Source organism: Lissotriton vulgaris, chromosome 4_1 (genome assembly GCF_964263255.1).
Source record: "Lissotriton vulgaris chromosome 4_1, aLisVul1.2, whole genome shotgun sequence".
Lineage (NCBI taxonomy): Eukaryota > Metazoa > Chordata > Amphibia > Caudata > Salamandridae > Lissotriton > Lissotriton vulgaris.
The window spans coordinates 398,548,821-398,571,595 of NC_141691.1; the positions used below are offsets into that span (position 1 = coordinate 398,548,821).

General features: G+C 45.6%; 1 protein-coding gene across 3 annotated transcripts in view; it reads right to left on the bottom strand.

Moving 5' to 3' along the window:
* CHM (CHM Rab escort protein) overlaps positions 1–22,775 on the bottom strand; it is a 980,660-nt gene that overhangs the window by 597,378 nt on the left and 360,507 nt on the right. For all 3 annotated transcript variants that reach the window (XR_015295298.1, XM_086918782.1, XM_086918781.1), the window contains exons 5-6: positions 8,262–8,607; positions 6,192–6,308 (exon numbers count right to left, since the gene is read on the bottom strand). Coding sequence is in view for 2 of the 3 variants with exons in the window: in XM_086918782.1 (XP_086774908.1) it covers positions 6,192–6,308; positions 8,262–8,607 (463 nt within the window). In the remaining variant the exon portion in view is untranslated. The remainder of the gene's footprint in view (positions 1–6,191; positions 6,309–8,261; positions 8,608–22,775) is intronic.

A 22,775-nucleotide genomic window follows, 5' to 3' on the forward strand; every position in this document is an offset into this window, starting at 1 on the left:
ACTAATTAATGAAATGGAGCATTATCTCCTGGAGGCAAGTCAGCATGCACTTTTTGCTGGACCGACAGAGTTATCCCACTCATGAGAAGCTCTAAGGTGTTCAAAGAGTTCTTCTTCCTTCTGAACGTTCTTATTATAAAAAGACTATATTTATATCCACATGCTGAACCTGCCTCAGTGGAGGTAACTTTTGTGGTGGAGATGGTTGTGGCTGGAGTATAGGCGCTGAAGGAGCAGGTGAAGGTTGTTCTGGAGCTGACTGGGGAGGAAGTCATGGAACTTCCCCTTGAGGAGTATGATGGGGAAACCTTATATAATGGTCTTGCTCAACACAATGTAGATTAATACGGTCTACAGGAATCCTGGCCCTTGGTGTATCTTGAAAGGAAGGGAACTCATAGTTTTCATCATAGGGTCCAGTGAAACAATAATGTCCATAACAAATCGAGTTTCTTCTTCCTCATAATATTCCTGCTCAGCTAAATCTTGCTGAGTGGTAATCATCATCATTGCTGTACTCTTTACAGTCACATGAAGTTGAGTGCGCCCAATTGGCAGTTCCAATGGGCCTTTCATCCTGGTTCTCACCTCTTTGTCTAGGAACTTTGAAGGCAGGTGATAAGTCACCAGCCTGGGTGAAGTGTCCTCAGGGAGCAAGGACTTTGTGGTGATGAAGGTCCGCTCAGGAAGCTAGTATTTCAAGATGATTTATTCATAAAGATAACAAGTAGTAAAGTACAGGACATCATGTAGATATGTTGGTCTATTCACTATTAAAATGGGATCTAGAAACATTATTAATGGTCTGCTGGTGTACCGCCCGCCTGGAGGTCCGGGACAGTTTGGTAACCAGCTTTTAGATTTTATTACTCAACCGTCACTCCGATACAAAAAATTCATCATTTTAGGCGATTTAAATCTCCATTTGGATGATAGTGAATGCAGGGAGGCACAGGATGTGGCTGCAGCAATGACATCTTTAGGGCTCAATTTACAATCTACTGCCCCCTCGCACCAACTGGGCAATCTCCTGGACCCCATCTTTGCTAACTGGGAGGGCATTAAAGTCTCCTCTCCAGTCAGAATAATCTGGTCAGATCACTATATCATCCCGTTTTCTATAGAAAATACGCCTTCAGATAATAGAGTTACCAAACCCTTCCCTATGAAGCGGAGAAAATGGAAACATTTTAATCAAGAAGCATTTAAATGCGCCCTATTAGAAAATCCCCCTCCCCAAAGCAGCTCTCTTCAGGAGGCTTGGAACAGCTACGAAAAATGGGTGACTACTGCACTGGACTTGATAGCTCCCTGGACATCCAAGCCCCATGCTAGGCAATCTAAAACCACCCCCTGGTTTTCGGAAAAACTTAAACTTGCCAAAGCCAGATGCAAAAAATTGGAACGTAGCTGGAGGAAAAACTATAACCCGGAGGATAAATTACATTATAAAAGGGAACTGAATAAATACCAGAAATTAGTGAGATCAGAAAAAAGCTGCCACCTTAAGAGCAGAATCGATTTAGCGGATAACCCCACCAGAGAACTCTTCACCATCTATAGAGCGCTTACGGTCCCGCCCAGACTTGAAGCCCAAGACACCTACTCGAAAGAATTGTGTGACTCTATTGCCGATTTTTTTGTAGGCAAGATCGATAAAATCCATGCTACCTCCACAGAGGACGAGAATCACTCGAGCAAACTTACAGAAGCCGAAAACACCTACACGGGGAATTCTCGTCTCACATGCTTTATTACACCTGAGAGACAGGAATTATTAAGTATCGTCAACAGCATACAATCTGGCTCGCCTTGGGATGTCTGCCCGTCGGCTCGCTACAAAGGAGTCATGGAGAATATGATAATCGACCAGATTAGTCTCATTGTATCGCTTTCCTTCCAAGAATGTCTAGTACTGGACGCATGGAAAACGGCCCAGGTCATTCCCCTTAAAAAGAAATCCAACATCCACATTTCCCAATTCCAAAATCTTCGCCCTATTTCCCTTCTCCCCTTCTGTGCAAAGATTGTGGAAAAGGTGGTGAATAGACAGCTCATGAGATATTTGGAGGAACAATCTCTCCTGCACCCCACACAATCGGGTTTCAGAGCTGGCTACTCCACGGAGTCAGCCTTACTCTTTTCCACTGAGTGCCTTAGGCAAATAGTGGATGAAGGAGAGACAGCAGCGTTGGTCCTATTAGATCTCAGTGCAGCCTTTGACACCGTGCTGCACTCAACGCTGCTGTCTCGGCTGTCTGATATGGGAGTGGAGGGACGGGCCTTAGCCTGGATTAAGTCCTTCTTGGCTAACAGGAGCTTCCAGATGCACTGCCCCCCTTTCAAATCCTCTCTTAGGAAAGCAAGCCACGGGGTTCCACAGGGCTCGAGTCTGAGCCCTACTTTATTCAATATCTATATGGAGCCCCTGGCTCGCATAGTTGAAGCATTTGGGGTGGGCATTGTCAGCTATGCTGATGACACCCAACTGATGTTCAAGCTCACCCCTGACCACAGAGAAGATGCCACTAACTTCTCTAACTGTCTATCATCAGTGGCAGCATGGATAACCAGCAATTGCCTGCACCTAAATGGCGACAAAACCGAGCTGCTGGTGGTAGGGAAATCAGCTTCAGCATGGTCACACATGTGGTGGCCTGTGGAACTAGGTATCCCTCCTCGTCCTGTGGATTCAGTGCGCAATCTAGGCATAACACTTGACTCAGATCTCTCCTATAAGTCTCAGGTCAGTAAAGTGACAGCCAGGTGCTTCAGCACACTGAAAGTTCTCCGCAAGGTTTTAGACCTCCTCCCATTCGAATCCAGAAAGACCATAGTCCAGGCCTTGGTGACCCCCCACCTTGATTATGGGAATGCTCTGCTTCTGGGTTTGAGCAAAAAAGGCCTTCACCAACTCCAGTGTGCTCAAAATGCCGCCGCTCGCCTTGTGCTCAGACTCCCTCGCAGAGCATCTGGGAAATCCGCTCTGACTAAACTCCATTGGCTCCCTATCAAGGAGCGAATTAAATTCAAGTCCCTTTGCTTCGTGCATCGCATTGCCCATAGCAAAGGTCCGAACTACTTGACTCCGACTGCCTCTCTCAGTCCCAACATTCCGAGGCATCATCAGACTCCAACATTCCAATGAATCAGAGCACAGACACTGGCTGAGCAGGGCTGGTAAAACACCTTACAATATAATATGCGGGATACTACAGACTTCTTGGACACAACCAGTGAAATAAAACAGCCTTCCTCTTAGGGGTCAATGAAAATGTTGGGAATTTAGTAAAATACGATGAAAAAAAGGACTCAGAGTAGAGCTCTGAAGGGTACTCCCTTCAACAAGATGTGCAGTAAAAATATGAAGTATAAAAGCAGTTCGGGTGAATGGAGCTCAAAGCACTCTCACCTCTTTGACTGGAGTTGGGTATTTTCTAATGAGGTTATTGTGCAAATAATGTCACATAGCTTTTACTGTTTTCAATACTACTGAAAGATCATCAGGGAACTTTCAGCTCAATAACAGGGAGGGATTCAAGAATGGGAATCTAGGAAAGATCAAGTGCTGGTGAAGCACTACTTCTTGATTGCCCCCCCCCCATCCTCCCCTCCTGCGAGACTGGGGTTCAGAAATGTCTGGGCTGATGGGTTTCCTTGGTTGCCTGCTAAGCTTATCCCAATTCAGGATGTTGGCCAATATCCCCCAAAATACGTTTTTCACAGCAACTGTGACGCCTTTAAATGGTCATACTTTGGAGCCTTTTCTGTACAATGGTCCACCGACACAAGTGTGGTACTAGTTTTATTAGGAGAAGAGTAAGAACACAGCAATTTTGCCACTGGCTTTAACTGTTGAAAGGATTATTAATAAGAAAAAGTGTTGGATCTACACAAGTCAAGCCACCCTGAATTTCATTACAAGACCGGAGGCTACCATTATGCAAATACTTTTATTTGCTGCCCAACATGCAGCCCTTTAAAGAATGTCAATACATCATAGTAAAATAGAACTTTGACAATAACATAATAGGACAGAGCACACTCCCATCTTCCTCTTTTATTCGCTGCTCCTGACACAGATAAGTACTACTCTTAGCTAAAGACACAGTTCCTACAACTCGATATATAGCCTTAGTAATAAGTATGGTTAATATTTCGTTTTCTTATAAACGTTACCTTTATTGATCTACTGTCACTGATTTATTTTCATTTAATATGTAATGTTTGCCTTTGTGATTTAACTAACTGATGCTTTCTTTCAGACGCCATCTCCCCAGTCCAATTTATGGCGGGGAATAGCTTACATGTCTCTAGATTTTGTCTCTAGATTTTCGATCTTCTCATTTCATTTTATCTACGAGCTAACTCAACTTACAAACATTCACCCGTTTTTTTCCTGAGTGTTTTAAGTACCTGTAGGACTTTCTTTAGATCGAAGCTTTTGGTTATTAAAATATAATCTTCGGAAGCGGAGGCTTCAAGAAGCTTTTGATTATTTAAATATAATCTTCGCCTCCCCCTCGCGTCTCCTAGCAACCGGATAACAACCGGGTCAGAGACGCGAGAGCGAGGCTTTGCTAATGACGCGCATTTAGCGTGTTTTGATTATGCTCCGACTCTGATGACAGGCGCGTGCCTTAGCAACGCGTCTTTTTTCTTCCGCCTCGGCAGGTTAAAAATTGAAAGTTTTAGACCTATTGGTGCTGATCAACTGATCCTCTCCTATGTTAGTCCTTTTAGACCTGTTTCTTCAGCCACCCTAGCTAGATGGGTTAGGCTGATTATGTCTGAAGCAGGTATCGATCTCTCTAGATTTGGTGCTCATTCTTCTAGAGGAGCGATGGCTAGTAAAGTATTTTGGGCAGGGGGATCTCTCCCTGAAATACTTAAAGCTGCAGATTGGTCTAATGCGGGTACCTTCTCTAAGTTCTACCTGAGACCAATTGAGCATGTTAGCAGTGTAGCTCTACATGGCTTTAAACATGCATAATGGTAGCCTCCGGTCTTGTAATGAAATGACGATTCTCCAATTTTCATGCAGAGAGAATCTTGATTTCATTAAAGACATACGGAGGCTAACATTATCCCACCCGCCTCTCCCTAAGAGGTTGGTTTGGGATTAATTATTGTTAACTTTGTTTACTGAATATTAATTTATTCCAAAGATTTTTTTCCTGTTTACTATGCTTTTTTATCTTTTCTTTCTCAGATAACACGATTTAAGAAAAAATGGATTTATTCGTGGAACTATTTATTTTATTCCTGTGTCATCGCAGCCTGAGAGGAAGATGGGAGTGTGCTCTGTCCTATTATGTTATTGTCAAAGTTCTATTTTACTATGATGTATTGACATTCTTTAAAGGGCTGCATGTTGGGCAGCAAATAAAAGTATTTGCATAATGTTAGCCTCCGTATGTCTTTAATGAAATCAAGATTCTCTCTGCATGAAAATTGGAGAATCGTCATTCTCCTGCATCTCTTGTTTTGCAGAAATGCCAGTAGATTGTAGGGTTACCAGGGTGCTGCTAGGGCTGAATACCGCAACAACCCCCTACCCCGCCCCAAATGAATTGTCTTGGTCTTTTTGTACCAAAGGTTTGACCCTTTCAGGACAGTTTAGGTAATTAAAACTAGTGCCGTCCAAAAAAATCACACCTCCATGAATTGTCCTGTGTCCCTAACCTTTTGTGATCAGTCTAGGGTTGGTACGACTCAGATGCTGCCCACGAAAGCTAGACCCAAATACTGCATCCATCTTCTCCTTCCAAAAAGCACTCATGCTGTTTTTCAATATCATAGTTAAAATTCATCCTCCTAAGGGAAAGGGGTTGAAAATTGAGCCAACAGAATAGATAGTTGTAATTAAAACCCATATTCCAACCACTTCGCCGGATCCCTCCTCACTTTTACTACTACATTTTATGTCCATTCATGTTGGGATTTTGAGCCATGGATTGTCCTGTGTCCCTAACCATCGAGGGGTAGATTTCTGTACAGAAAAGATAGGTAAGGCAAAGGTAGAGATCTCTCGCCAGAGCTGTGTGAATTGCATTTTGGAGCACGTAAAATAGTATTCATTTATGTACTGCAAAATTGCTTTTGTGACCAGGCCCTACAAAGCAAGTTAAATTTTAAAATTGTTATCGATCAAACTACATAAAATAAAGTGCTTTAAAACACCAAAGTACCTGTTCAACTTTTTCTTCATGGAATGTAAGAATTCGGGTGACATTTTTGAACTCCACATAACGGCTAACACTGGACTTGATGAGAAGGTCTATCAACGAGCCACGAGAGTAAAGAATCTGGAATTGACAAATAACAAATGGAACAATTCAGTTATTAATGATTTTTAACACAATGAATTGATTAGTTAAAAGACCTCTGATTTATGTCACTAGATTACCAGGGTGGTAAATCAATTGCTGCCTAAACATTGTTAGTATTGAATGGGAATAATTTAAAAAGACATGTTGCCAAGTACCAGCTTGCATTGTACTCCTAAAACTGGAGTTTTTACTACTTGAAACTGAAGTCATTAGCTTAGGTAAATTAAAAAAGAATACAGGGAAAATACAGAAGAAAGATCTATTACAGGTTTAAAACACATAAATATCGTATTAAAAACACTTCTGTGCAAAAGCTCACTAAACTACTTTTCTCTGCTACTGAAATCTGGATTGTCCTTAAACCCAAGCCAAATAAGGAACTGGTAGAACCAGCCAGCCACAGACCAATCTGCCTTTCTAATTCTGATGGCAAAGTCTTCTCTAAAATCCTCACCTCACCACACTGTGTCCTATCAACTTACTATCTTATCCATCCCAACGTGGGCTCCTATATAACAGACTTTGGGCCTGATCACGAGTTTGGCAGTCCTACAGCGGCTGTGGTCCTGCACCGTCCGATGTAGGAACGCCAAACATGTAAAGCGACCGCCTGTCAGATCAGGAGTTAAATCCTGGTCTGGTGGGTGGTGTTGCACTTGCAGCAGTCAGCAAGGCTCATAGAAGAGCATATAATACAGACCGATGCAGTCAGACCTCTGACTATACCTTCTTGCATGGTGTGGCATCCATGCCAGCAGTGTATCTCTGTGGCTTACAGTGAGGGAAAAGCAAAGCTTGACGCAGCATGGGTCACGATATCCAAAAGAGCATCCAGCCAATGAGAAAGAGGAACCAATACCAAAATAATCTTTGGTAATAAACCTTTGAAAATAAACTACTTGTTCGGGGTAGGATCCTCTAGGTAAGGAGATCTGTAGTGACCTGGGTAACTGCAAAAAAAATGTTCGTTGCAGGTGAGTTTTCCATGCAGAACAGGCTTCTGTTATACATCTTAACCGCATCGCTGCGGCGGCTTTTCCCGCTGTGCGCTGCAGATATGAAATTACCATTGTTTCATGACGAGCTGGCCTTGTCATCCGCGCACGACAGGTAAGCGCCATGACGCGCCCAGCTCGTCATTAGCCTCGAAGGGGTTAAGAAGAGATGGAGCAAAAAGAGGAATAGAAATGTCAGTTATTTTTCTTTTTATGCCTCTTTACTAAGGTGTGGTTGAATCCATCTTCTGAGTCTTCTCTGACTTCGAGAAGAGCTGGGATCTATGGCCTTTGCACTCAGCTGCCAGGAGTTTGGCTTTCTATTTTGGGTACATATGGTGGCATACAAGCAGGCATTGGGGGTATGCCTGAAATTGCAGTATTCATTGACAAAAAAAGTCCCTAAAAAAGGTAATCTCCAAGAGTCTGAGGTGCACAGATAAAAGGAAACGGCATCATGGCTGTCCAGTGGCATCTTTATGGAGCTATATCGTCATTAATGTGGTGTCTGACCAGCTCTGCAACCTGAGCCCATCTGGTGCCACCAATTACTGTGATAAAAATGTTTGGAATTCTGTCTGATGACTAGGGGTATTTTAATAAGTAGGGCGTTTACAGGAAGAAATATGTAATAGAAATCTTAGTGTTGTAAAGCCTTTAACTTACTACTGTTACCAATTCGAAAGTAGTTCACTTGTGTTCTAAAATTCGAAAGAAAACAGTTTTCAGTGACCAGAAAATACATGCATCATCAAGCATTTATTTACAAGTTCTGCATTTCAAGCGTTATTGTCAAATATAGACAACATAACATGACTGGTTATCTTCAATAGGCGAAAATATGTGAGAGTTATAGCACATCTTATGCGACAATGTACTAGCAAAGCCCTTCATAAAGCAAGGTTTATAAAACGGCTAGATGACAAACTCTTACCGTCGATACTAGATCAATATTAAATTTTCTTCCTTCTCTGATGATATCGGCATAAGTAATCTTTCTCACGGATTGTGGAAAAGGGGCTTCTGTTGTGGCCTCCACTAAATTCTCGCTGTTTTCAGAGTCCAACGGTGCCTCGTTGTTGGGTAAGGAAATGCTGTCAACAGGAGTTTTTGAATCACTAGTTTGTTCCTCCTCCAGAGGCGTGTCTTGTTTTTCAGAATTACTGTCATTTTGGCACTCCTTTAACGCGTTTTGGTCATCCTCATTGGCATGCGAGTCTGAAACGACAGGATGCTTCTGCAGGGCACCTGCTTCTTCAACACTGTCTTCTGAACCCGGGCTGAAGAAGAAGAAAATACAGAAGAAAAGGTTTCTTCAAATGAAATATGTTGTATTAACAAAATGTTATTAAATAATGAATAAGCTATAGCATCTAGCTAAATATTCAGAATGGGGCAATGGTGCATGACAATTCGAATTCTAAATCAGGACAGGAGGCTCTTTCATTTTTAGGCGAGCCTAAACAGCACATGCGCTTTCAGGTTATCTGTTGTATCTATTTTGTGTGGTCAGACTCCTTCCAACCTTTGGATTGGCTTTTTTCTGTGCCATTTAAAAATCGCAGTCTCCAAATGGCTAGTGGTTGGTGCATGTCCCACAATTTTTGAAAAGTTAACTCCCCTGGGGTATTGCTGTGGGAACGAGCAGCGACACGCACGCAGTTCTTCTGTATGAACATCCAAGGAACTACTGTTTACTGCCAGCGGTTCCCATCATGCTTCAGCCGCTCCTCTACATTCCAGTGCACCACCTTCACCTGCCTCCACAACCCACCCCAACCCCCCCCCCCTCCCCCCCCCCCCCCAGTTCGCTGCTTGCTCGTTACTAAATTACTAAATTGACACCCCGTGGCTGCTTCTTTAAATGTACTGCAAACTCAGCATAAGTAGGTAAAAGAGGGCACACACACACTCCATGTATTTATTCCCTGCTGTCCATCGGGTGGGGAGGTATTCTTTTGCAAAGCACATGGCCATTTAGCAGCTAGCCCCGCCCAAAGGCAACAACAAGGAATAGCAACACCATGGCCCCGGTGTCTATGGTGAAGCCGTGCTGCAACCTGGATGCAGAGCAAAAAGTGAAATAAGTATGGCACGTGTCATACATGTTGTTTAGCTCATGATCCTCCATTCAGCAGCTAGCCCGCCCCCAGGCATCAACACGGAAGACCAACACCATGGCCCCGGTGTCTCTGGCGCAGGTGTGCTGCAGCATGGATGGAGAGCTTGCAGTGAAATAAGTATGGTACGGTTCACACCTGTTGTTTAGCTCATCATTGTGCAGCTAGCCCCGCCCCCAGGCATCAACACGAAAACCCGTCACCATGGCTTCGGTGTCTCTGATGCAGGCATAGTGCGCAAATATAAGGGAGATACCCTGATCTTTAGGAAAAGGTACGGGTATGCAAAGCATAAAATGTACAAATTCCCTTTTCTCCTTGATAGAAAACAACGAACACTCATTCTAGAATAATATAATCTAGATAGATCATGTGTCATGGGCACCTTGTATGAGATCTCCTAAACAAATTAGACATTAAATACAACCTACCACGTTTGAAAAAGGAAACAAAATAGACACATTTATGAACTGCTGTTTAACAATAGACAAAGAATAGTAATTTGTGAACAAGAAAATTTATCCAACTATGTAGTATGAGTTTATAAAAAAAATTTCATTAAAAAGTCTTTTAGTTAAAAACGTTGTTGTCATATTTACAAATGTGACAATCACATGAAGGATTTTTTTCCATTGAAGCATCAATATATCAATACATAAAGCAAATTAAAATTCATAAACCAATTTTTCAAGGGTTCTAGGAAAACTGTCAATGCAGCGTTTTGTGACACTTCACCTTCTTCAGGACAAACAGATTTTTCAAAATATATCTAATGATCAAAATCGAGACACACAGTCCTGTTATGTACTGTTGTTAATCATTAAGGTCCCAAAGCAAGTGACGAGATATTTTGCATGAAGTAAATGTTATATCGCCCGTTCTTAGGTCTCGCCTATGCTGCGCGTATACGCTGTCTAGGAGATGACCTTTAGAAATTGGTCAGCTCTTTTCAAGAACTCGTGCTTGTGCTGGCATTCACCTTGCGGGAGCGAGCAGCGGCGCGCAGGGGCCATCTGTTTTCAATTAGCGTGGCCGCGTGCGCTTGCTTCTCCACTGCCTGTCTCACCCTCACTCTCCCTTGTCAACTTGTTTGGCCGCACTGGTTCTCTTTGTGAATCGTGCCCTCTTGTGCCTCAAAGATGAATTAACAAACCACAAGTTCCTTCAGCGTGCACCTCTTCGTGTGTAATTCACCTAAATGCGATGTTCTACACTACTTTACCAGGCAAACTCCCATGGCCTAATTTTGGAAAATACTTGTTTTGTTTTGTAAACCACGTCAAATTGATGTAGACACCATCCTAATTTTATTCACTTTATAATTTGTTTCTCAAGTTTTGACTGTGTTGTTTACATTCAGTTGTCGTACAGGACGTGGGCATTGTGAATATGTTATACTACCGTGCAAGACTTTTGCTTATTAAATAAAGTGAAGTACGAGTTACTTACCTTTGGTAACGATGTATCTGGTAGAGAAGATTCTAGCCGCAGATTCCTTAACGTAGAATTATATCAGGCATGAGACTGGATCCGGAAAACTTTTTGCCACAGCATCCCTGCGAGTCAGGGGAACGGCATCACGTGACTCAGCCCAGGCGTCGTCCGCGTACGTGACGTCAGCGAGGTCACATAAGTCTCACCCCGGTGCGCCTACGTCAGTTTTCTTCTGAGAACTCTTCCGCAACAAACAACGCAGAGCCGGCAGAGAAACTGTGGAAGCATGGGAACAGAGTGCGAAACAGCATTACAATGGAAAAGAAAAGGGAATGGTGACGAAGAAAACCATAAGGAGCAGTGCCAACACTGCAGTACCCAAAAGCAGGGAAATACGAAAGAACAGAGCACAGCCCCGAGCAGCCACCCTGCAAGTTATGAAAACAGTACCCCCTTTAAGACAGAAACATATGCCAAATGTCATAACATCATGGAGCAGGACCACAACCCTGACCAAGACCCATGAAGGGGAGCCAGTTCCAAGACAAACAGGGAATAACAGATCTCCAAGACAACCCCCCAAAAGAGCCAGGGCAGGGCACAGCCAAATGACCCAAACCCAGAGGGTAGCAGAGGGGCCAGGACCTCCAGAAACAAGAGGGTAGGGAGGACGAAGGAAGGCCAGCCTCAACCCTGAAACAACGAGAGCTGAGGAGCACATGAGAACCAATAGATCCAACCTCCATAGTGTCAGGAAGAGGAAGGAACAAAAGCAAGACAACGTCTAGTCAAAGAGCGAAAGAATGCACGCACTCATCATAGCCATCCACCAGGAGGCGAGTGCAGAAAAGTAAGCCAAAGGGTCCTCTCAGAACGGGGAGGAAGGTTGGGCTGTGAAGGAATCTGCGGCTAGAATCGTCACTACCAGATACATCATTACCGAAGGTAAGTAACTCGCACATCTGATAGAGACTACTAGCCGCAGATTCCTTAACGTAGAATAGATACCCTAGCCATAACCACTGGGAAGGAGGGTCTGCGGAAGTACCCCAACAGCCCGGACATAACATAGAGGCCCACAGGGGACTAGCCCCATGGACAGGATGAGGAGCCCCTCTCCTCAGGCAAGGGGAATCCAACGAGCAGAACACTCCAGACCCCAATAGGGATGTGGGAAGAAGAAAGAAGTTAGAAGAATTTAGAAGGAGCCCTTTCACCCTCCACAGAGGAACCAAGGGCAAGTTCAGGGAGTCCGAAGCACCCCACGCCTCTACAAGGCAACAAAGCTTCTATCCAATGCCAGGATAAGGAGCGAAGAAGAAAAGCCTAGAGGGCCCAAGGAAACGAGGGCAAACAAGGCGAGCCCACCATAGACAGAGGGCAACAGACCAGACAGAGCGTGGAAGGTAGCAATAAGCTGCAGGAAGAACAGCCCGGGGACTCAGGAAGACCGGGCAGGCTACGCCTGACAAAGCGAGAAACACAGAGCCATCCCAGCCACTGGGACAGGAGCATGAAGGCGAGGAATTGCCTGAACCCACCACTATGAGGAGACCGCGCACACGATCTAAAGAAGCACCAGCAACATACATAAACGCCATGCAGAGCAGAGGCCCGGAGGCTACCAGAACTCCCTAGCAGAGCGCAACCTATATACCAGCTACCACTACCCCACATAGGGTAAGTTAAGTCCCAAGAGATGGGACACTCTTTGGAAGGAACTTCCGCAGCAGAGGAAAAACAAAAGTGCCAAGGGGGGAAAAAAAACAGTGGAAGGCTTAACAAGCAGCCCAAGAGAAAAACAGAAGACCTAATCTCAGGGCCAAGTCTGTGCAGACAACTCCAGCAAAAAACAAACACAGTCAACAAAGGGGCCGTCCAGCAGCCAACAACGTCACAGTCCTAGCAAGGAGGACACAAATGGCCAGAAAACACACCTCACAGCAAGGGCAACCGGCCCAAAAGAAGGTCCAGAACCAGCTCAACTCAGCAGTCACTGAGGAGGGGAAGGAGGAAGATAAGGCGGAGGAGGAGGACGGATCCCTGCCAAGAACCTTTGGATGGCGGAGTCAGCCGGGGCATGGAATAACAGGGTGCAATTGAATGGAAGATCAATCAGCCGCTCCCGAACATTTTCAGGGAACACGCCGTCCCGAAGCCAAGCATGGCGACGGAGGGCGACTGAGGAAGCCATGGCTCGGCCCAGCACCTCAGAGATGTCCAGCGCGGAGCGGAGAATAAACACCACCAGCTCCCGGCCATCCAACACGTGATGCCGTAAGTCAACCAGAACAGTTTCATGTGAAGCGGCGGATCCCAAGGATTCAGCCGAGTCCCACAAACAAGAGGAGGTCCTAGCCAACACACAAAGTGTTAAGGGCCCGCAGGGCAGCGCTGGTCGAGGTGAACATGTTGCGCCCCCAAGAGACCAGGCATCGGGCCTCCCGGGACGGTGGAGTCAACAGCGGCGGCAGGGAGGGAAAAGCAGTCTGCAAAAGTAGACTTGAGGAAGAGGGGTGGAGGGAAAGACACACCGGGTCACACAGTGCCAAAAGGTGCTGGTGCAGAAGGTTTTGAGGCACCGGATCCCCTGAGGCGGGGCGCCTCCAAGCTCCCATCAGCGAAGAAAGGAGCGAATCCTCAAAGGGAAGCAATAGCTCCCTCCCACCTGAGCCCTGGTGGAGAAGATCCAAGAGATGATCCGCCGGGAAATGAGTAACCGGGTCACCCATACGCAGATTACCCACAGCCGTTGACACTGCGTGAGCAAAGGCCGCACCTGCCTCCGTAGGGCCCTGCGGCGGAGAAAGCAGCTCCTCCGTGTGCGACGGCTGCAAACTAAGGCAGCCATCCCCAAAGTCAAGCGGGGCGGGCAAAGGCCAGACCTGAAAGTCAGAAGGAACGGAAGAGTGGGGGACCAGTCGCTCCTCAGGCTAACACCTTGGTCTCGGGAATGGCGGGGAGCCACCCTTCGCTGACGCTGGTGAAAAAGCCACCACACGGCGTCCTGTCTCCGGGGAGGATGACACCAGTAGGCACCCAACCTCGGGAGAAGAGGGAGCGTCCGAAGATGAATCCACAACTCGACACCTGTCTGGCGCCATAGAGTCCGTCGCCTAAGGCAAGATGTCATCACCATCCGGCGCCGAAGGAGACGACGGACAGGGCTCCTCCAAGTCACACAGCGCCGGGGACCGGAGCGGGGCCGGAGCCGAAGTTGCATTATGTACGGTGAAATAAAAATTTGCGACATCACCAGCAGCATGTTGCACGCCCGAACACTCTTTACAAGGGGAAGTCGTGTTAAAGTACATTTCAAAAGAAACGTTTGAGGGGCATAGCTATTACTGATGCAGCAGGCACAGGGTTGTGAGGGAGGGGTGTGCACCCTAATTAGTGATGTTATATACTTATCAGCATAGGAAGAGGGGGGCTATTCTCTAAGATCATTAGGACCCCTGCCTGGTGCCCTTCATACGTTATAGGAAATATCCGCTTTTAGAGCCAAAGATTCGGTGAAAAAGAATTAATAAAATGACAATAAAAAAATGTATTTTAACCATCACGTTATCACCCAGTAGCTGGCATCTTTGTAGGAATTTGCTCTACACACATAGACACGTAGCGATTCAGAGGAAAGGAAAAGGCACTATACATTAAATATTCCTTGTTAATACCCGCTCGAATACATTCATTTTTTCTATCCCCAAGAAAAAGTTCTGAAAAATGTCACAGAGGTTCTCCTGAAAAGATGCCAAGGATTAACAAGCATTTGCAATGCAATAGGTCTTGCAGTTACACAATTTGAGCTCTTGGCATTGTAAATGGCTATGCCTTTTATTTTGTTATTGATTTTTAAAACATAAATTAAAGACTGTCATTTACAATGGCAATAGCTTAAACTCACGTAAATGCGAGACATATTGCATTGCAAATGCATGTTTAATTTGGCTTGATGCCAAAGGTGCAGTCCATAGGTTGCACTTCAAGGTTTCACTTTAAAAAAAGGGTCTGACAACCCAAATGGCGTTGCCTGTATGTATCCGGCTTTTTCAATCTCCAGCGTGCTCTTATGCATATCCGGCAACAGAGCACGCTGTGTGATGACCACGCATCATTTTAAAGTCTACAATATTATGCACTATCCCCAACCGACTAAGGCAGCATCGTATACGGCAAAACACCTTCATCCCGCAATTTTCTTTCCGCATACCTTTAGACCGCATACCATTAGTACGAAAGTACCATCAGTCCGAAAAATTTTAAAACGCATGCCATTACATCTTATATGGTTTTACCACGCATGTTTTTACAACGAAATTCGTTGTAAAAGCATGAATGGTAAAAGCATAGGTTTTTAATTTTTAAGTGTAAGGTAAGTATATGGTTTTAGTTTAGGGGTGCTGGGGTATATGTTTTAGGGGTTCAAGAGTATTTTAAGGGTGAGTTTGGGGGTGTTGGGGTATATGTTTTAGGGGTTCAAGAGTATTTTAAGGGTGTGTTTCGGGGTGATGGGGTATATGTTTTAAGGGTGTGTTTGGGTTATTGTGTACAGGGGTATTTTAAGGGTTTAGGGCTAGGTTTGGGTTTTGGGGTACAGGGGTTTTTAAGGGATCAGGGATAGGTTTGGGTTTTGGGGTACATGGGTATGTTTAGGGTTCAGGGATAGGTTTGGGTTTTGGGGTACAGGGGAATTTTAAGTGTTCAGGGATAGGTTTGGGTTTTGGGGTACAGGGGTATTTTTAGGGTTTAGGGATAGGTTTGGGTTTTGGGGTACAGGGATATTTTTAGGGTTCAGGGCTAGGTTTGGGTTTTGGGGTACAGGGGTATTTTTAGGGTTTGAGGATAGGTTTGGGTTTTGGGGTACAGGGGTATTTTAGGGTTCAGGGGTAGGTTTGGGTTTTGGGGTACAGGGGTATTTTTAGGGTTCAGGCGTAGGTTTGGGTTTTGGGGTGCAGGGGTATTTTTAGGGTCAGGGGTAGGTTTGGGTTTTGTGGTACAGGGGTATTTTTAGGGTTCAGGGCTAGGATTGGGTTTTGGGGTACAGGGGTATTTTGAGGGATCAGGGATAGGTTTGGGTTTTGGGGTACAGGGGTATTTTTAGAGTTTAGGGCTAAGTTTGGGTTTTGAGGTACATGGGTATTTTTAGGGTTCAGGGCTAGGTTTGGGGTTTGGGGTACATATATATATATTGAAATATTGTACTTTTACAAAGTATATGCCTTCACCACGCATGCCTTTGCGTTGTGATGTCATGCGTGGTAAAGGCATATGCGAAGTAAATGTTTGCGGGATCATGGTATTTCGTTATAAACGCACTTGCGTTATAAAAATGCGGACTAATGGTATGCCGGATATTATCCTGCGGAATAACGTCACATATTCATCGTATACTGCAGATTGAAAAGGCAGGATACATACAGGCAACATCATTCGAGTTGCCAGACCCTTTTATTAAAGTGAAACCTTGACGTGCAGAAATGGCTGCTAGGGAGCCCTTAAGAGTGCCCAGAGCAGAGCCATGTTGGGTCAAAGAACAAAAGAACCTCAGAAAGTGGGGCAGAAAGGGGATCCACAGCCTTTGCTGAGCATCATGTCACAAACTTGTTCCCTCGACAGGTGTATACCGTCTTAGTGGAGGGACGCCTGGCTGCCAAGATGACATTACAGACTTTTGAGGGAAGGTCAAAAGCTGTCAACTTTCGCCGCTCAATCTCCAAGCAAGGAGGTGGAGGCTGAACAGGTTTGGGTGGAGGACATGCTGCTGCGACAGAAGATCCTCTCGAAGGAGCAGTCTGATCGGAGGATCGATGGCCATGCTCAGGAACTGGGGGTACCAGATTCTCCGTGCCTGGTCCAGAGCCACACGAATGACTTGGGCCCGGTCACGCTTGTTCTTCTTCAGCACTCGGGCAGAAATGGTAGAAGCGGGAAGGCGTACTGGAAGCTGCAGCTCCATTTGCCACGAAATGTGTAGCCAAGCGTGTGCCGCCTTGGAAACTCTAACACGCAGAACTGCTGACATTGAGTGTTCTCTTCCGTGGCGAACAGATCTAACCAAGGCTCTCCCCACTACTGAAAAATACCTTGTACCACCTCTGAGTGAAGATGCCATTTGTGATCCACTAGCCACAGGCGGCTGAGTATGTTTGCCTTGGTGTTCAGAGAACCTGCCAGGTGTTGAACCACCTGGATAATGCCCTGAGTTTCCAGCCAAGCTCAAAGGTGAAGAGCGTCTTGACAAAGGGTCCTCGACCCCCCGCCTTGCTTGTTGCAGTACAACATGGCAGTGATGTTGTCCGTGAACACCTGCATTGCCTTCCCCTTGAGGGAGGGAAGGAATGCCTTCAGTGCCAAGCAAATCGCCTGGAGCTCCAACAGGTTGATGTGGAGACCGGACTACGCTAGAGACCAAACTCCTCTGATCTCCGCCTCTCTGAGGTGGCCGCCCCATCCCAGCAGTGATGCACTGGTCACCACCGTGAGGTCTGGTTGGGGAATGGAGTGGGACCTGCCTCTGGTTCGTCAACCACCAAGGCAGTTGTTGCGCAGTCCCCTCCGAGATCTGGACGTAGTTGTAGGAATTCCCCTGATGCTGCGCCCAATGCAACTTCAAGTTCCACTGCAGGGCCCGCATATGGTACCTGGCATGATCCACCAGCAGGATGCAGGAGGCCATAAGGCACAGGAGCCTTAGGGTCATTCTCACCGAAATCCGGGATAGAGCATGAAACATCGGTGTTCTAGCTCGAAGATCACAGACTCGCTGCTCTGGAGGATAGGCCCGAAACTGCACTGTGTCCAGAACAGCTCCTATGAAGGGGAGTGTCTGGGAGAGAGTCAGGTGCGTCTTCGACGCATTGATAGTGAACCTTAGCGAATGCAGGAGATCCGCCGTAGTCTGGAGTTGGGAGACTACCGCCTGGGGTGAGCCTGCCTTCAACAGTCTGTCATCGAGATAGGGGAAGACTGGAACCCCTGATCTGCGCAGATGAGCTGCGACCACCCCCATCACTTTATGAACACCTGAGGGGCACTGGTAACGCCGAAGTAGAGCACGGTGAAATTCAAATTCTCGTGCCCTGCCATGAACCGTGGGTAAAGCCTGTGGGCTGGCAGGACGGGGATTTGAAAATAGGTGTTCTGCAAGTCCAACGCCACCATCCAGTATCCGCGGGTGAGGTAAGACAGGATCAGAGCCAAGTTTATCAGTTTAAACTTCTCCTTCCAGCGGAAGCAGTTGAGGGCCCTGAGGTCTAGGATAGGATGCAGGCATTTGTCCTTCTTTGCACCAGAAAGTAGCAGGAATAGCAACCACAACCTACTTCTGGTGCAAGGACCCTCTCGATAGCTCCATTGGCCAAGAGAGCTGAGACTTCCTGGTGGAGAAGGGCCAAATGATCCTCCGACATGCGATCAAAGGACGGTGGCATGGAAGGAGGGGTAGTCTTCAAGGGGAGGGAGTAGTCCCTTCGAACTAACTGCAAAACACACCTGTCTGATGTGATGGATTGCCAGTGGGGGAGGTGATTACGAATCTTGCTATCCATTAACCGCTGACGGCCCTGAAAGGTCAGACTATGATGGTTTGGAGCTGCTACAGGGGGAAAAGGATGGGCGGGCCTGCTGATTCCCAGACCCATGTCGCTGGGTCACACATCCGTGGCCGAGGCTGGGCAGGATGCGTGGGCCGGTGGCTGGACTGGGTAGGACATGGCGAGGTGCCCCTTCCATAGCCACCAAAGGGACGAAAGGCAGAATGTGGTAGACAGGAAGACGCAGCGAGGCCTAAAGAGCTGGCCGTAGCTCTAAAATCCTTCAAACGCTTAAGCGCCGAATTCGCCTTGTTGTGGAATTAAAATATGACCTACCTGGCGGAATAGATAAAGGATTTGAGATTAGTGTGTAATCACTTTAGAGGAGAAGAAAGTAATTACAAAAGTTACCATAGGAAAACATTTAAAATATCTCTAGGAGAATCCGAATATTACATGACATACAAAGTTCAGTCACCAACAGTAACGGAAAATCGAAGCATCAGCGATTGTGTCACAAAAACACTCTACCCAGCACAGATCTAGCTATCTCCTGACTTTTACCGACAAACTTACCACATCTTTCACTCTTTTAAAGAGAAATGAGTGTCCAAGAGTGTTGAATACTGCAAATCGATCTGAAAGCATTAGGAGTGGTGAATTCCTTTGATCCACGATGTTAAGAATGGACATTTGGACATCTATACAAATAGTGTTTGTCTTGCTATGTATTCTAATTGTAGACATGAGTGGCATAATGTTATTTAACAATAGAATATTGATAGACCTTCTTGAAAATTTGAGCATATCCATGTAATTGTTGTATATTCTGACAAAAAAGTGTTTTTAATAGAAAAGGCAAGTTCTTGTTTGGGAGAACTGAGTTAATTAGCCCAAAATGAAAAGGCTGAAGTAGGAGGAAAATATTGCATTTCCAAAATATTTCTTAAGTTGTTATTTAAATGTTAATTTATGGTGAGGTGGGATGACATATTGTTGATATTTCCTTCATGCCAGAGAGCTCTTAATGTGAGGCCTCTTATTTTATTGAACATATGTAGGCATTTCGTACTAATAAAGCTTTTTATAACAATACTATTGGTAAAATTGGCTGATGCGCTGGGGTGCTCACTACTAGTGATAGTGTTTTTAATTATGAAAGAAGATGTTATGCCCTTTTCATTATTCTGCTAAAAACACTTCATAAACCATGGCCTGTGCAGAATGCTGCAGCCCATTTGTTCCCAGACATCAGTCAGCCTTACAAGCCCTAAGACAACTTCATGGGCTGCCTATGAGGAAGTACATTGACTTTAAAGCACTCAGCATTGCGTTTAAGGCACTCCATGACTCCGGCCCTGATTACATTAAATGCTGTTTCTCTTAGTAGTTCCCAAGTTTAGAAGATTCAACTGGGCCGGCAGAAGCTTAACTGTCTGCACGGCCAAACTTTGGAATACTGTCTTCCGCCTAACCTGAAAAAGGTATCTTCTTCCTTAGAAAAGCACTTAAAACGTGGCTTTTCAGTTGATAGGCATCTTGTCTATAATTGGTTCTCAGTTTAGGCTCTTCTTTTTACTTTCCTTGTTTTGGCAGTGCCTAGACACCTCCGGGAATTAGTGCCCTTTAGAAGGATTATATTACTTACCATATAAGAATCTGTTCGTGGTATGTAGTGCTGTAGATTCACCTGCTCTGCATACTCCTGTCATCTAGTGTTGGGTCTGCAGTTGTTATTTTTCTTTGATGAATTCTGAGTGACTCCTCCTCTCGGTCATACTGCGCATGGACATCAACTCCTTTGTTAGATTGTTTTCCCGCAGGCAGGTGAGAAAGGAGTTTAGAGTGTGTGTAAAATCAAAGATGTCCGTGCTAAATCTAAATGTATCCTATAAGTATGTATGTAAAGGCCACAGATGTCCGAGAAGGAGGAAGGGCGCATGTGAATCTACAGCACTACATGTCACGAACAGATGTTCACAAGGTAAGTAACATCATCCATTCGATGGCATGTGTGGCTGTAGATACACATGCTCTGCTTAGACTGTAAAGCAGTCCCTCCACAGAAGTGATAGCCTGTTGGAGTTGCAGTTGTTTGATAAATGGTATGTAGCACAGCCTGACTTACATTGGCTTATTGGTTAATGTGTGTGGGGTAGACAATGTAGCTGCTTTACAAATGTCAGCCATGGGAATATTTATTTAAAAAGGCTATGGTAGCTCCTTTTTTTACGAGTCAAGTGTGCTTGGGGAGTAATTGGCAAAGTTCTTTTGGCCTTAATGTAGCAATTGACTGTCCAGCTGGCTGTGCTTGATTTGGATATAGGATTGCCTTTATGAGGAGAAGAAAAGGCTAAAAAGAATTGCTTTGTGTTCCTCAAAGTTTTAGTTCTATCTATGTAGAACATATGTGCTCTTTGTACTTCCAGGGTATGAAGAGCTCTTTCGCTACAGAAGCAGGGTTAGGGGAAAAAAATTGGGAGCTCAATGGATTGATTGATATGAAACTGAGAGACTACCTTAGGTAGGAATTTAGGATTAGTTTGAAGAACCATGTTTGTCTCTATGTATTTGTGTCATGGGCTTTCAGTTACGGGCTAGGATGGAGAAGCACGATATCCCACCCATGGGGCTCAATTAGGCCGATCACACCCGGCGATGACACAGTTTACACTACACCCAGGTGAGGAGCTACTCCGTGACAGAGGGTAAGCTGGCATAGAGGACATCTTAGTGGGGGATATGATCATCGTGCGACCCCAGAAGGCATCCAAGCGTGAAATCCCCAATGACGCTATGATAGGAAATGGCGCATATAAGTTCCCCCCTTGATAGTGCTGTGAGGAGAACAGCACACAAACTGTCTGAATACCTTTAGTGAATGTGATGGTAAACATGTGTAGAAGGTATCTGAGCGCATGATGAACGAATGAATCATGAATTAGTGCAGCGCTATGCCAATAATAATAGTGTTGACTGATGAGGACGAGGATTTCATCTTCCATCATGCCTTAGGCCCTCCACGCACGAGGAGATGGCTCTCACAAGACTTGAGAGCTCCTGTTGGCCATACTGGATCGCTGAGAGTATTTGAACCGCTTCCGTCAACCACAACCTTGCTAGACAGCCTTCCTCGAAGGACAATCCTGCTAGCCTGAGTCTGCAACGTGTCCTGTTTAATCCAGGAAGTGAATCGCTGCCTGAATCACCCGACACTGGACATGGTTGCAACAGGCTGGCTCACCACAAGTCTGACAGCAGGATCCACAGCACTGACAGCGCATCTGGATCCATAGGGGAATGCCCCCTCCAGCTAAGTCAGCGTCGACGAGGCTTCACACGTGCGCATGACTAATTCTGTTGCCAACTTGTTGACTTTTGCCATATTAACCCTCAACTCACCTTTAGGTGCTGCTAACCTCGGCAGTGCCTGTAGCTGGTACGCAACTCTATTAACACATAGGTTCTACTAACTCAGGCAGTGCTCACAGCTGGTACCCAATACTATTAACCCCTGATGTGCACATAACCCTAGAGGTGTTGATGACTGGTGCATGAGCCTATGAACCTTGCATCACTAACTCAGAAAGCATCCATAACCGCATGTAGCTAGATGAAGCACAGAGAACTTTTAATAAAGGTTATTGAACAGGGACCTCGACAGACTTAAGTTCAAAGGCACTTCCAGTTGGGCATCCCTTTCCACCCACGCAGCTAATAGCTATACAGCCCTCTGCTTTGAAGTGAGTGTATGTGTGACCCTAACACCCTATATGCGTGAACGGGGGCTGAACGGGGGCTGAATACGCTGATAAATAATTCCTTCTTTCCATTCATAGTTGGAGGTCTCCTGGGTCAAGTCTTACACCTACATCTGGTGCACTGAGAACAGAATTCATGACAAGCCGCTGAGGGAGAACCACTGTGCACCATAGGCTGTCTTTGTTATTTTGCCCCAACCCCCATTCCCATTGGCCCACTTCCTGGGAAGCAGTCTATCTGTTCTCCTTGGAGAACAATATTGGTAGTGGTCGGACTTTCCTCAGCATTGCTCCCTCTGGGCCGGAACTATCAGGCTAGTGCACGTGTGTGTTTGGCTACTGACAGGAAGAACAGTTCTTTCAAAGTTAAAGTATAGAGCTCACTAACACGTCTGAGTGAGGTAATGGCAAATGCCACTTTCCAAGACAGATATTGAAGGGGACATGAGTGAAGAGGCTCAAAAGGGAGACCTATAAATCTGGTTAGAGCGAGGTTAAGGTTCCAAGAGGGTGCTGGAGGAACCTGAGGAGTAACGACGCTTTTCAAACCTTCCATAAAAGCCTTAATGAGTGGGATTTTGAACAGTGAGGAAAGCTG